Source organism: Pseudorasbora parva, chromosome 12 (genome assembly GCF_024679245.1).
Source record: "Pseudorasbora parva isolate DD20220531a chromosome 12, ASM2467924v1, whole genome shotgun sequence".
Lineage (NCBI taxonomy): Eukaryota > Metazoa > Chordata > Actinopteri > Cypriniformes > Gobionidae > Pseudorasbora > Pseudorasbora parva.
Genome location: NC_090183.1, coordinates 951,358 through 966,043, shown reverse-complemented (window position 1 = coordinate 966,043; position 14,686 = coordinate 951,358). Strand labels below are relative to the sequence as shown.

At 41.0% G+C, this 14,686-nt stretch overlaps 1 protein-coding gene across 1 annotated transcript in view; it reads left to right on the top strand.

Annotated features, from left to right (window-relative positions):
* Window positions 1-4,487, top strand: part of shmt2 (serine hydroxymethyltransferase 2 (mitochondrial)) — a 31,484-nt gene extending 26,997 nt beyond the window's left edge. The window contains exons 10-12 of the mRNA XM_067458695.1: window positions 1,222-1,377; window positions 3,262-3,369; window positions 3,901-4,487. Coding sequence (XP_067314796.1) covers window positions 1,222-1,377; window positions 3,262-3,369; window positions 3,901-4,028 — 392 coding nt within the window. The 3' untranslated portion in view covers window positions 4,029-4,487. The remainder of the gene's footprint in view (window positions 1-1,221; window positions 1,378-3,261; window positions 3,370-3,900) is intronic.
* The last annotated feature ends 10,199 nt before the right edge of the window (window positions 4,488-14,686 follow it).

Here is a 14,686-nt window from a genome sequence, read left to right as displayed (position 1 = left end):
ATTCGGTTCAATGAGCTGCCATAGACTCGAGCGGATGAAGAACCTTCTGGGCCTCTAAATATATAAAAATGAGGCAGTTTTTATCGGTAAAGTGAAATTGATCACTTTAGAAGTCACATAAACTTGTTTAAAAAAGACTCATCTAAACAAAAGAGTTAATTTATTCTGTCTTTTCCTCAGTTTAATAATTGTTTCTGATGTTTATTATTCACAGTTTTCTGCTGTTAATGTCCTCATTATGAGCTGCTGCGTTTCACAGGAACTCTCTCTCATGTTCCAGGTGAAGCCGAATCACTTTTACTGAAGAATAACGTTTGACTAACTCTCGTCTGAAGTGTTTAATCGCGCTTTAATTATGTTTTTGTGCGTTCGGGGCGTGTGCTGTGGATGCTGCTGTTGTTCCTTCAGTGCAAACGGCTCTTAAAGGCACAATATGTAAGATTTATGAAAGAAAAATTGTACATCTTTTTTTGACTTTTGTGTGTGTGTGTGTGTGTGTGTGTGTGTGTGTGGGTGTGGGTGTTGGGGGTGTAGGTGTGTGTGTGTGTTTCCATTGGCTGTAAGGGTAAGGCAACAACTCCGATGAATCCAATTTCAGCGACATCAAGCCACGCCTTTGTTTTGAATAGGCGACCTCTAGTGGTGAAAAACTACATAGTGTGCCATGTAGTTGTCATGATAATGTCATGATAAATCTGTAATCGGCGAACAGGAAGTCAAGTCGGCTTTATTTCTATAGCACAATACAGACTGACTCTGCAGATTCACATTATTAAAAAGAAACTTCTACAGATATGAGATAGATTCAGTTCAATAAAAGTGTCTACACACTGTATTTTTACACTTAGTGACAAATAACTCAAAATGAAGAGAGTTTTTGCTTAAAATAAGATAAATAATCTGCCAATGGGGTGAGAAAAATAATCTTGTTTTCTGTTTGAATTAAGATTATTTTTCTCACCCCATTGGCAGATTATTTATCTTATTTTAAGCAAAAACTCTCTTCATTTTGAGTTATTTTCCCCAAAACAAGACTTTTGCTTCTCTAGTAAATATTTCTTAATGTAAGATTTTTTTTATATTTTGACTAGAAACTCTTTCGACTTTAAAGCATTTTTTTGCAGTGTATTCAGATCGTTTTACTTTTGTTCTCCTCTGATAGTGTCAGTGCTGGCAGATGGATAATGTTTCTGAATGTGAAGTGACGTTTTCTGCGTGTAGGAGGAACTGATAATCATCTGGTTCTGGTGGATCTGAGGCCTCAGGGAATGGACGGAGCGCGAGCGGAGCGAGTTCTGGAGCTCGTGTCCATCACAGCCAACAAGAACACGTGTCCTGGAGACAAGAGCGCACTCACACCCGGCGGCCTGCGGCTGGGTGAGACACACACACACACACACACTCACGTCCTGCGGCCTGTGGCTGGGTGAGAAACACACACACACACACACTCACGCCCTGCGGCCTGTGGCTGGGTGAGAAACACACACACACTCACACCCGGCGGCCTGCGGCTGGGTGAGACACACACACACACACTCACGCCCTGCGGCCTGTGGCTGGGTGAGAAACACACACACACTCACGCCCTGCGGCCTGTGGCTGGGTGAGAAACACACACACACACACTCAGAGTGTCAGGCGAAACACACACACTCAGAGTGTCAGGAGAAACACACGCACACACACTCCGAGCATTACTAAAAAAGTAACCAAGTATCGCAGTTAGTTACTTTTTAAGGGAGTAACGCAATATTGTAACGCATTACTTTTTAAAAAAAGTAACCAAGTATCGCAGTTAGTTACTTTTTAAGGGAGTAACGCAATATTGTAACGCATTACTTTTTAAAAAAAGTAACCAAGTAACTTAATTAGTTACTTTTTAAGGGAGTAACGCAATATTGTAACGGATTACTTTTTAAAAAAAGTAACCAAGTAACTTAATTAGTTACTTTTTAAGGGAGTAACGCAATATTGTAACGCATTACTTTTCTTAAAAAGTAACCAAGTAACTTAATTAGTTACTTTTTAAGGGAGTAACGCAATATTGTAACGCATTACTTTTCTTAAAAAGTAACCAAGTAACTTAATTAGTTACTTTTTAAGGGAGTAACGCAATATTGTAACGCATTACTTTCCTTAAAAAGTAACCAACTAACGCAATTAGTTACTTTTTAAGGGAGTAACGCAATATTGTAACGCATTACTTTTTTTAAAAGTAACCAAGTAACTTAATTAGTTACTTTCTAAGGGAGTAACGCAATATTGTAACGCATTACTTTTCTTAAAAAGTAACCAAGTAACTTAATTAGTTACTTTTTAAGGGAGTAACGCAATATTGTAACGCATGACTTTTCTTAAAAAGTAACCAAGTAACGCAATTAGTTACTTTTTAAGGGAGTAACGCAATATTGTAACGCATGACTTTTCTTAAAAAGTAACCAAGTAACTTAATTAGTTACTTTGTAAGGGAGTAACGCAATATTGTAACGCATTACTTTTCTTAAAAAGTAACCAAGTAACTTAATTAGTTACTTTTTAAGGGAGTAACGCAATATTGTAACGCATTACTTTTCTTAAAAAGTAACCAAGTAACTTAATTAGTTACTTTTTAAGGGAGTAACGCAATATTGTAACGCATTACTTTTCTTAAAAAGTAACCAAGTAACGCAATTAGTTACTTTTTAAGGGAGTAACGCAATATTGTAACGCATTACTTTTCTTAAAAAGTAACCAAGTAACTTAATTAGTTACTTTTTAAGGGAGTAACGCAATATTGTAACGCATGACTTTTCTTAAAAAGTAACCAAATGATGCAATTAGTTACTTTTTAAGGGAGTAACGCAATATTGTAACGCATTACTTTTCTTAAAAAGTAACCAAGTAACTCAATTAGTTACTTTTTAAGGGAGTAACGCAATATTGTAACGCATTACTTTTCTTAAAAAGTAACCAAGTAACTTAATTAGTTACTTTTTAAGGGAGTAACGCAATATTGTAACGCATTACTTTTCTTAAAAAGTAACCAAGTAACGCAATTAGTTACTTTTTAAGGAAGTAACGCAATATTGTAACGCATTTTTTTCTTAAAAAGTAACCAAGTAACTTAATTAGTTACTTTCTAAGGGAGTAAGGCAATATTATAACGCATGACTTTTCTTAAAAAGTAACTAAGTAACGGAGTAACGCAATATTGTAATGCATGACTTTTCAAAGTAACTTTCCCCAACACTGGCTGTAACTCATCTTCTGGTTTCTCAGGAACTCCTGCGCTCACCTCACGCCAGTTCAAGGAATCGGACTTCCAGACGGTGGTGGATTTCATCGATCAGGGCATTAAGATCGCTCTGGACGTGAAGAGCAAAACCAGTGAGTTCATCAGTAATTCACCTTTAGAATAGCATACTTTTAGCATACGCCGTTCATTTCTACATGAAAACGAGCCGCTTTACCATAGATAGTTAATAGTAGATTATTTCTGGAAGCTTCGCTGCAAAAAATGCTTTTCTTACTCAGTATTTTTGTCTTGTTTCTAGTCAAAATATACAGCAATTTCTACATTAAGAAACATTTACTAGACAAGTACAAATTATTGTCTTGTTTTGGGAAAAATAACTCAAAATGAAGAGAGTTTTTGCTTAAAATAAGATAAATAATCTGCCAATGGGGTGAGAAAAATAATCTTGTTTTCTGTTTGAATTAAGATTATTTTTCTCACCTCATTGGCAGATTATTTATCACAAAAAATTAAGTAAGAACGATTTTTGCATCATAAAGCTTATTAATGCGTTATAATTTATGAATGAACAAGTTACTAGTGCTGAACTAATGATTCATAGGACGCAGTTATTATAAAGCGTTCCCAGATATGCCTCAGTTTTTCCTCTCCTTCGCCTTCAGAGAAACTGTCGGACTTTAAGAGTTTCCTGCTGGAGGATAAAGAGACGGCGTCTCGAATCTCTGACCTGCGGCTGCGAGTCGAAGCCTTCGCTCGTCCCTTCCCAATGCCGGGATTCCTGGACCATTAACATCTGATCCGGCTCTTTCCCGGGATCACACACTTACCAAGAGTCTTATTTTTCTTTTTTTGTTTAGCATTGATCAATCCTTTCTTTATTAATCATTCACTGGAACTAACAGTCTTAAAGTGACCAGTAGTGCATGGAAGAGACCCGCCGGACTGTGTGTGTGTGTGTGTGTGTGTGTGTGTGTGTGTGTGTGTGTGTGTGTGTGTGTGTGTGTGTGTGTGTGTGTGTGTGTGTGTGTGTGTGTGTGTGTGTGTGTGTGTGTGTGTGTGTGTGTGTGTGTGTGTGTGTGTGTGTGTGTGTGTGTGTGTGCGTGCGCGTGCGTGCGCTGTGGATGATTTATTCCTTCTGGATGATGTTCGGGACGCGACTTACATCTTTATCTTCCATCTCGAGTGAAGAAACCGTTCTATAGCAGACTAATGAATTTATGATCTATTTTAGCTCAATGTTTACATTAAATGTTTAGTGTGTGATTCTCTTTCTGTTCTTCTAAAACCTCAAACTGTTTTTCTACTCTTAGTTCTTGTTCTTCGGCTGATCATTGAAGCTGTTTTGTAATGTGTGTGTGTGTGTGTGTGTGGGTGTGTGTGTGAAGACTGAGGATCTGGAGTGATTTCTGCTCTTCGCTCCTGAACGTTTACGCCGCCGTTGAGAACAAGTGAAGTGATATTCCTGACTTCTGCCTAACACACACTTATCACATGTTTCTGTTTAAATGGACAGATCTTTACAAATCATTTTATAAAAATGACTAATCCCAATAAATTCATGCTATAAATACAACTTTTTCCTTCCTGCTCATTTTTTGTGTGTGTGTGTGTGTGTGTGTGTGTGTGTGTGTGTGTGTGTGTGTGTGTGTGTGTGTGTGTGTGTGTGTGTGTGTGTGTGTGTGTGTGTGTGTGTGTGTGTGTGTGTGTGATGGGTAGGTTTAGGGGCAGTGTAAGGGGATAGAAAATACGGTTTGTACAGTATAAAAACCATTACGCCTGTGGAATGTCCCCATATGTCACAAAAACAAACGTGTGTGTGTGTGTGTGTGAGTATGAGTGGGTTCTTTTTTTTCAGTTCTACACTTTTCAGTTGGCCAAATTGAATTTCAGTGAATTAAATTGCATCAATTCACAGAAAGTTTCAGAGTTGGAGACATTAATTATTATTTTTTACAGTGCTCCTCAAAACGGCCTTGCTCGTAATACTTTTTCATATTTCAGGAACTTGGCTGCTGAACATGCCTATTTGTTTGAGTTCACACAGCATTATATTTTTCAGCATTAAAGTCTGTTGCAGCGCGTTTAGTAAGAGTCGTTTGCTATTCGAAGCAACACTGGAGTTTAAAAAATACGTCGGATGGACCGACATCAAGGTTTGGGCTCTAGTCAGTTTATGTGTGGAAGACGAAATCCAGTGGGTTCTGGAAAGTCGTACTTTAGACCACGATGGAAACACGGACAGCAGGATGTCTGAGAGAAAAAAGAGCTGCTTGGACAAATGTTTCATGTGATTTTGTTGGAGACAGGGTTATAGTGTGCAATCGAATCTTGAGTCACGGAATCAGAAGAAAAAGATTTTTGTTTCTAGCCCCTACGGTTCAAAAGTTATTAGGGTAAACATGAGGGCAAATGTGGACAGTAGGTGGCGCTAGAGGGTTTGCGTTAGAGACTCCAAAATGGCTGTGGTTCATGTTCAGATCAGTGATGTGCGGGTTGATCCAAAATGAGCGGGTGCCTGCGGTTACGAGTCATCCAAAAATATTTTTAATGATGTTCGGGTCGCGGCCGGTCGGGTCGTTTGAAATGAAGATGCCAATTAAACCGTTGTAATTTATATAATAGTACTAGACACAGTTTACTATTCATCCATTGGCCAGGAGGATCCTCAGCATCAGTGACGCACATTCAGCTCCGCAGGTCGAGAATTAAACCGGCTCAACCCAGGGACGGTTGATTATATTGAATATTATTTCTACACAGCACAAGGAAAGCTAAAAATAAGTAGCTATGTAATCTATTAGTAATCTTCTGTTTGTGTTTTTTTTGTTTTATCCCTCTGTTCGCTGATTGGACCGCTAAAAATTTGTTCGGAGAAATCCTAAGCAGTCCCAGACGTAGTAGTGAAGGAAAATTAAAATTGAGCGGAAGTACGTAGGAGGGCAGAGCCAGAATAGAAGCGGATAGGGTATTTTTTATTATTTTTTTGGGTCCGAGTTGCTTGCCTGGATTTAGCCGTTGACGGACAGATGATCAACAGAAACTGACCAACGAGATCATCAGGGCGGGCTTTAGCCGATGATGGACAGATGATCAACAGAAACTGACCAACGAGATCATCAGGGCGGGCTTTAGCCGATGATGGACAGATGATCAACAGAAACTGACCAACGAGATCATCAGGGCGGGCTTTAGCCGATGATGGACAGATGATCAACAGAAACTGACCAATGAGATCATCAGGGCGGGCTTTAGACGATGACGGACAGATGATCAACAGAAACTGACCAATGAGATCATCAGGGCGGGCTTTAGACGATGACGGACAGATGATCAACAGAAACTGACCAATGAGATCATCAGGGCGGGCTTTAGCCGATGATGGACAGATGATCAACAGAAACTGACCAATGAGATCATCAGGGCGGGCTTTAGCCGATGACGGACAGATGATCAACAGAAACTGACCAATGAGATCATCAGGGCGGGCTTTAGCCGATGACGGACAGATGATCAACAGAAACTGACCAATGAGATCATCAGGGCGGGCTTTAGCCGATGACGGACAGATGATCAACAGAAACTGACCAATGAGATCATCAGGGCGGGCTTTAGACGATGACGGACAGATGATCAACAGAAACTGACCAATGAGATCATCAGGGCAGGCTTTAGCCGATGACGGACAGATGATCAACAGAAACTGACCAATGAGATCATCAGGGTGGGCTTTAGCCGATGACGGACAGATGATCAACAGAAACTGACCAATGAGATCATCAGGGCGGGCTTTAGCCGATGACGGACAGATGATCAACAGAAACTGACCAATGAGATCATCAGGGCGGGCTTTAGCCGATGACGGACAGATGATCAACAGAAACTGACCAATGAGATCATCAGGGCGGGCTTTAGCCGATGACGGACAGATGATCAACAGAAACTGACCAATGAGATCATCAGGGCGGGCTTTAGCCGATGACGGACAGATAATCAACAGTACCGTAGTCATCTCGTCATCAAAGGGGCTTGGATTATATTTGCTCTAATCCTAAACAGAGAGTTTGTTCGTATCTGCATCACCTTCACTATTTCTCTCAGAAATGATGATCATGTTGGGTAAGTACTCTGTGTATCAATAAATTGTTATTTTTTTACAACACCAGCAAAGATCGTTTATTCCAGCGCGCGTGCAGACAGGGTTGCCAAGTTTTTACAACAAAACCCGCCAACTACAGCCCTAAACAATAGCTTCTCGGGGGGTTCTTGGGGGGGGAAATGGTGTTTGGGGGTAAAATGTGTGTTATTTTGGCACGGTTGCTGCTAAAATTCGCACTCATGGGTCTATATATCACATAATAGTCGCTTCAGCCCGCGGACATAGAAAACAACCCGCAGGGGGAAAACGCGGACTTGGCAACACAGTGCAACTGAGCTCTGTTGACATTTGAGAATGCGTCGCTCCGCTGCTCTGATTGGTTGTCGGTCTGTCCAATTGATGTCTTTCCTGGTTGGGTTAAAACACACCCCATAATCACAGCCCAATGAGCATCAGACTCATATTCTGACTATGAGGATGACCACGGCAGGCTACCGAGTTGCGGGCGGGTTAGTTGAAAACGTCGGTCGGGAGCGGGTTGTTTATACATTGACCCGCTCATCACCGGTTCAGACTGTCCTCTATCAGTGTGCCAAACTTCATTGTTTTCCCACAAGCGTTTCTTTGTGCTGCCATGTTTTCTCTCAATCCGTGAACAAACACATCATGAGTTCTGCATGCTCATGTCGGTGTGTGTTTGCCCTGCAAAAAATATTCCGTTTCTTACAAGATTATTTCTCTCACCCCATTGGCAGATTATTTATCTCATCTTAAGCAAAAACTCTCTTCATTTTGAGTTATTTTTCCCAAAACAAGACAATAACTTTTGCTTGTCTAGTAAATGTTTCTTAATGTAAGAATTGTTAGATATTTTGACTAGAAACGAGACAAAAATACTGAGTAAGAAAAGCGTTTTTTGCAGTGTGTCGGTGAGATGAGCTGATATGATCGGGAATCCTCCTTCCTCTCCTCCTGCAGGCACAGACTGATGCTAATTTGACAATAAATCAGGGACGGAGAGACGACAGGGCCGCAATTAATGGCGCTCGTTTATTTGGAGTGGCACGCGGCGGTCTGAACGCGTGTCATAATTAAAGCCCCGCAGGCCGTGATGTGGCGTCACGGAGTCGATGGCTTAAGTGGCGTTTCACAGTCCCATTTACACTCCAAACAATGGCTAATGTGCCGTAATCATCTCATAATAAAGTGTAAGTGTCTCTTATAGAGCAATAACAGTCCCGCAGAGAGACGAGGAAGAGGCTTCACTCATCAGTTGAGCCTGACAGACCCGAAGAATACACACACACACACACACACACATGTTGGTCTATGTGGTTTACAGGGACTCTCCATAGGCGTAATGGTTTTTATACTGTACAAACCGTATTTTCTATCCCCTTACACTGCCCCTAAACCTACCCATCACACACACACACACACACACACACACACACACACACACACACACACACACACACATGTTGGTCTATGTGGTTTACAGGGACTCTCCATAGGCGTAATGGTTTTTATACTGTACAAACCGTATTTTCTATCCCCTTACACTGCCCCTAAACCTACCCATCACACACACACACACACACACACACACACACACACACACACACACACACACACACACACACACACACACACACACACACTGCCCCTAAATCACACACACACACACACACACACACACACACACACACACACTGCCCCTAAACCTACCCATCACACACACACACACACACACACACACACACACACACACACACACACACACACACACACACACACACACACACACACACACACACACACACACACACACTGCATTTTTACTTTCTCATAAAAACTCCTCCTGTGTGATTTATAAGCCTTTTGTAAAGTGGGGCCATGGGTAATGTCCTCATATTTCACCCTCTCCTGTAATACCTGTGTCATACCCATGGCATTATACACATTTGTGTCCTCATATGTCATAAAAACATGCCCACACACACACACACACACACACACACACACAGCAGAAACATGAGCAGGTATTCAAACACACTACTGTACAGTATAAATGGTTAAATTCACCTGCTAACGCTTTTGTAGGAACTGCAAATACACCAGACATTGTTAACATCTCTCAGAACGGCAAAACAGACAAATTATTATTTGAAGTGTCATGAGCATTTGACTTATTTATAGAGCACTAGACTCTAACCATGCACTGTAAAAAATCATTTAGAAAAAAAGTTACCTGGTTGCCTTAACATTTTGAGTTAATACAATGAACATTTTTTGAGATTTGACAACCTTTATTAAATAATATTAACAGATTGTGTAAGCATATTTGGTAATTGTGTGTTTTATTTGTGATGACGCAGCCAAATTGTGCTATTTTCATGATTTATCACATTTTTATGTGGTTCAGATACAATAATATTTTGAGTTTCTATTCATTAAACAAATTTCCTTCATTGTATCAACTCAAATATTTAATTTCAATAAACTCAACATTTTAAGGCATCAGTTTACTTAGTTTTTTAAGTTAAACCAACAAAAACCCAATTTTTTTTTACAGTGTATAGGAAGCATGTTTATCTGGAAGATGCGATGTTTCCTCTACCCTTAGAACGGCATAATCTATGATAATGTGCGTCTGTGTTTTAATCTGTCAGATCATTCAAAAAATGGATTCCTAATGAAAATGACTTGTAATGTGGAATCAAATAAAGGATATAAAATGTGTCACCAACGGACGATGACGTTTGCAGAGCGACGGTGAAGCGTCTGAGAAGGCAATTCTGTGTTTGTGATTTAGAGGAAGATGTTGCAATGGCTGCTGACGACTTTTGCCGTTGTTGTAGAAATATGATAAGTAAGGGCTAATGTCCACCCAGCCGGTTGTTATCGCAGAATAAACCCCTCCAGAGTGATCAGGACCCCGAGGCGAAGCGGAGCGTCACTCTGAAGGGGTTTATTCTGAGATAACAACCGGCTGGGTGGACATTATCCCGCTTATTACACGGCTACTAGTCTCAAATAAATTAGACACTAAATATTGTCTCGAGATTAAATATTTTATTAGCTCTTACGCAAAGCTTCCGCGAAGAAAAACAGTTCCAGACTGCTTTAAGCCTTTATCTATCGCTGCTAAATGTTGGGAATGAATGCTGAAAGGGTTAGTTCAGCCAAAGATGAACCCAAGCCTCTGATTTACTCACCCTCAGGTCATTATAGGTGTTTATGACATTCTTCTGTCAGACAAATACAATCAGAGTTATATTTAAAAAGTCCAGGCTAACGTTAATCCCAGCAGTAGTTGGAGCTGTTTCTGAAGTCCATTAAATGCAGCTGTCCGTCAAATAACGTGCTCCACACGACTCCGATGGGTTAATAGAGCCTTCTGATTCCAATCGATGCGTTTGTGTCAGAAAAATATCCATATTTAAAACTTTATAAAGGAAACCCGCCTTGAAGTCTTCCATTGTAACGCACGGCTGTTTAAGCCACAAGATGGCGCCAGCGTTAAGCACAGAAGTAGAACCGGTCAAGATAACTCGCAGTACCCGGATGAGCGGTGTGTGTTATCTGGAAATAACACACCGCTGGAATGGGCGATTGACCAATCAGAATCAAGTATTTCACAGAGCCGTGTAATAATAGCTGATAATAGTGTCCGTTGCCACTCCATCGATATTTGTGCCAAATTTGGAAACCCTAAAAGCATCTCAGAGCGACTGAAAGATCTCGGATTGACGGTCGAACAGAAAACATCGAGCTCTGATCGCATTCGCTGCCGCTGTAAGGCCTTTGTATCGCGATTAGAGCGCCATTTGCAATATTTTGAAAATAAAATAATATTGAGGAGTCTTTGGGAAATTGTGTCTTACAAACTTTATTCATGGCTTAAATCAGAAGCGATAGCTGCTTCGACCGAGTCCATTTTCAACCCAACTTGGGTTGTTTATAACCCAGCATTTTAAGAGTTTAGTAATGTACAAAATCTGCTTCCCCGTCGCTGCGCTGTCATCAAGTAAAGCAGCGATTAATGGCACGATTTCGACGGATTATAAATGGGTTTGACTGGGCTCTTTGCCAGACGACTGCAGAGCAAATCTAAATCTGCCGGAAGTTTTCTGGGTTCAATCATTCAGAATAGACACTATAATATTCCTTTAACAAAAAAAATAGTGTTAACTTTAAAGACAATTTAATCTGGGAATTTCTTTGCTTTCACTCAAGTTTACTTTTGTCTAGATGCTTTAATATTTTGCCCCAGTCCTCGTGCTTTAAATGTATTTTCTGTGTACATTTGACAGCCATGCAAACATACAATTGAGTTTGTTTACACCCAAACTGAGAGGCTGAACACACACACACACACACACACACGTCTCGTAAACAGATTTTCACACTGAAGTCTCAGCTGTGACCGACAGCTCGAGGAAGCTGTTCTCACTTCCCACTCTTACTCTCTCTCACATACACACGCACACACACACACACACACACACACACACACACACACACACACACACACACACACACACACACACTGAGCTGCAGGCCAGAACTGACTGTGCTGCTTCTCTTAGCGTGTGTTTGTCGTTTCATATATTAAACAGGAGCCTGTAGAAACAACCATTGATAATTAAAGGAATAGCTCAGCCAAGAATGAACTACCAAAAACTCTCTAGCAGTGTCTTATAGCAATAGTCCAAAACATCTAAAGTTATGAAGACTTACAGGGGCTCTCAGATCTGATTTCACTGTAAAGAGCTGCGTGGACATTCTGCTGAACGTCTGCTGATGAAGAAAGTGTCACAGGATGAAGTGAGGATAGTATTTCTGAATGCACAACCTCATCGTTTTGATATCATAGTGTTATTAGAATCAGTACAGCGTTACAAGATTACAATGGGGACTCTAGAGCAGTGAGACGTGTTCTCTGAGCGACCAATCACGCTTCAGTCTGACAATCACATGGACGAGTCTGGGTTTGGCCGTCGCCAGGAGAACGGGACTCGCCTGACTGCATTGTGCCAAGTGTAAAGTTTGGTGGAGGGGGGATTATGGGGTGGGTTTTTTTTTCAGGGCTTGGCCTCTTAGTTCCAGTGAAAGGAACTCTTAATGCTTCACCAAGACATTTTGGACAATTTCATGCTCTCATCTTTGTGGGATCAGTTTGTGGACGGCCCCTTCCTGTCCCAGCATGACTGCGCTCCAGTGCACAAAGCGTCGCTCCATAAAGACATGGATGAGGAGTTTGGTGTGAAGGAACTGGACTGGCCTGCACAGAGTCCTGAGCTCAACCCGATAGACCAGCTTTGGGATGAATTAGAGCGGAGACTGAGAGCCAGGCCTTCTCGTCCAACATCAGTGCCTGACCTCACAAATGAGCTTCTAGAAGAATGGGCAAAAATCCCCATAAACACACTCCTAAACCTTGAGGAAAGCCTTCCCAGAAGAGCTGGAGCTGTTAGAGAGGGTGGGCCGACTCCAGATTAAACCCCACGGGTTAACAATGGGGAGATCATGTGTCTGTAGAGGCGGCACTACACTTTGGGCAATATACTGTAGGTAAGTTTTCAGCATCGATAATGACGTTCATCTTATATTGTCTGGAACTCATCAAGGTGCTTGAGTAACAAAAAGCATAGTACATAGGTATATTGCATATCTGCTTCCAAGATTTATGGTATTGCTGAAGGGTGTTTGTATGACCTGAATAGAGACTTCAGCTCTGGATGTATGGATATTATCCTGCTAATACTGAGGTGGATTTCATTGTTTAGTTCCAGTAATGCAAGAGCTACTGGAACTAAATTTTACAGCTGCTCTTCACCATTAATCAGTGTGATCTTCGGCTGTGTTTATTATGTATAACCAGAGCTGGACAGTCGCTCAGCTCATTTCCTCGAGTCCTGTACTGAAGTTCACTGTTTGAGTCTCTGTGCTTTACTGGAGTATTATTTTTTCTGTAATCTTCTGACTTTAACTTCACTCCATCTGAAAGACAAATATCGTCCTCTTTACTCCACTACATTTCTATCAAGGTCCTCGAAGTGGAAAGTCGTTTCTGTCGCCGCTTTGAAAGTCAGTGATGATTTTTTTCTTCTTTAAAAGGTGTTTGGGTTTTTGCAGAAAGCCTTTCAGGAATCACTCTTGTAGAGTCTCGTGAAGTTCAATGATTTCACAGCATTTATTAAACACTGATTTATAGTTTAGAGCAAAATGGAAGAAGACGGATGTCCAAATGCTCATTTAGTGGAGGATTGACATAAACAAAGTTGATTCTGTCTTCAGTGAAGGTGAACAGTGTGAGAATATCAGATGTGTATCAGTGTATTGGATCCGTGCATTCGGCCTTAAAGTGACAGCAGCTTTGTAACTTTTCTACAAGTATTTAAATGAGTTTAAGTTAGTCGTCTGCTAGTGTGTCAGATGGAGCGTCACTGACTGGCTTAAACCATGATGGCATAATGTGCATTTATACAACTATAATACAATAATGCGGCGACAAAATATTTTTTTTGTGAAGTAAATGTTACCCGAGGCTTATTATTTCAGTTTTGGTGTGGATTGAAAGGGTCTTTACATTTGCTCAAAAATACTTTAGCTTGTCTAGTAAATACTTCTTGTTTTAGGAATTGCTAGATGTTTGAACTAGAAACAAGACAAAAATATTGAGTAAGAAGAGCATTTTTTGCAGTGAAAGAAGACCAGCAAAGGTGAAAAAAAAGTAACACAATTAGTTACTCTTTTAAGGAGTAACGCAATATTGTAAGCATTACTTTTAAAAGTAACTTTCCCCAACACTGTTTATTGATTGTGATTGTTGCTGTAGTTATTTGTGCCTGTATTGCGGGGCAGTCAGTGTGTGTAGGTTGGATTCGTCCTGTGGATAAATGGCGATACGAAGAATAACAAATGGATGCAATGAAATCGTGACGGGTCGCCGCACCTTCCGCTTAGGTAATGATGGCCCGTGTGTGTGTGTGTGTGTGTGTGTGTGTGTGTGTGTGTGTGTGTGATTATGCCTGATGCATTTCTTCAACCAACCTGATTACCTGTCAGCATGTGCTGGAGCCTGACAGAAGCAGCTCTCACACACCACAGGTGGAGCGTCTGGAGGAGTGTGTGTGTGTGTGTGTGTGTGTGTGCGTGTGTGTGAAGGCAAAGAAGAGGAGCATATCCTTTATTGAAGCACTGAATGCTTTCGGTGCGTGTGTGTGTTTTGGTACCCAGCTGTGCCGAGGACAGGAGTGATTGCTGCTAGATAACATGCATTATTCTCACTATGCACACGCCGGCCGGCAATTCTCCCTCCTAATGTCCCGCAAATATGCCCACAA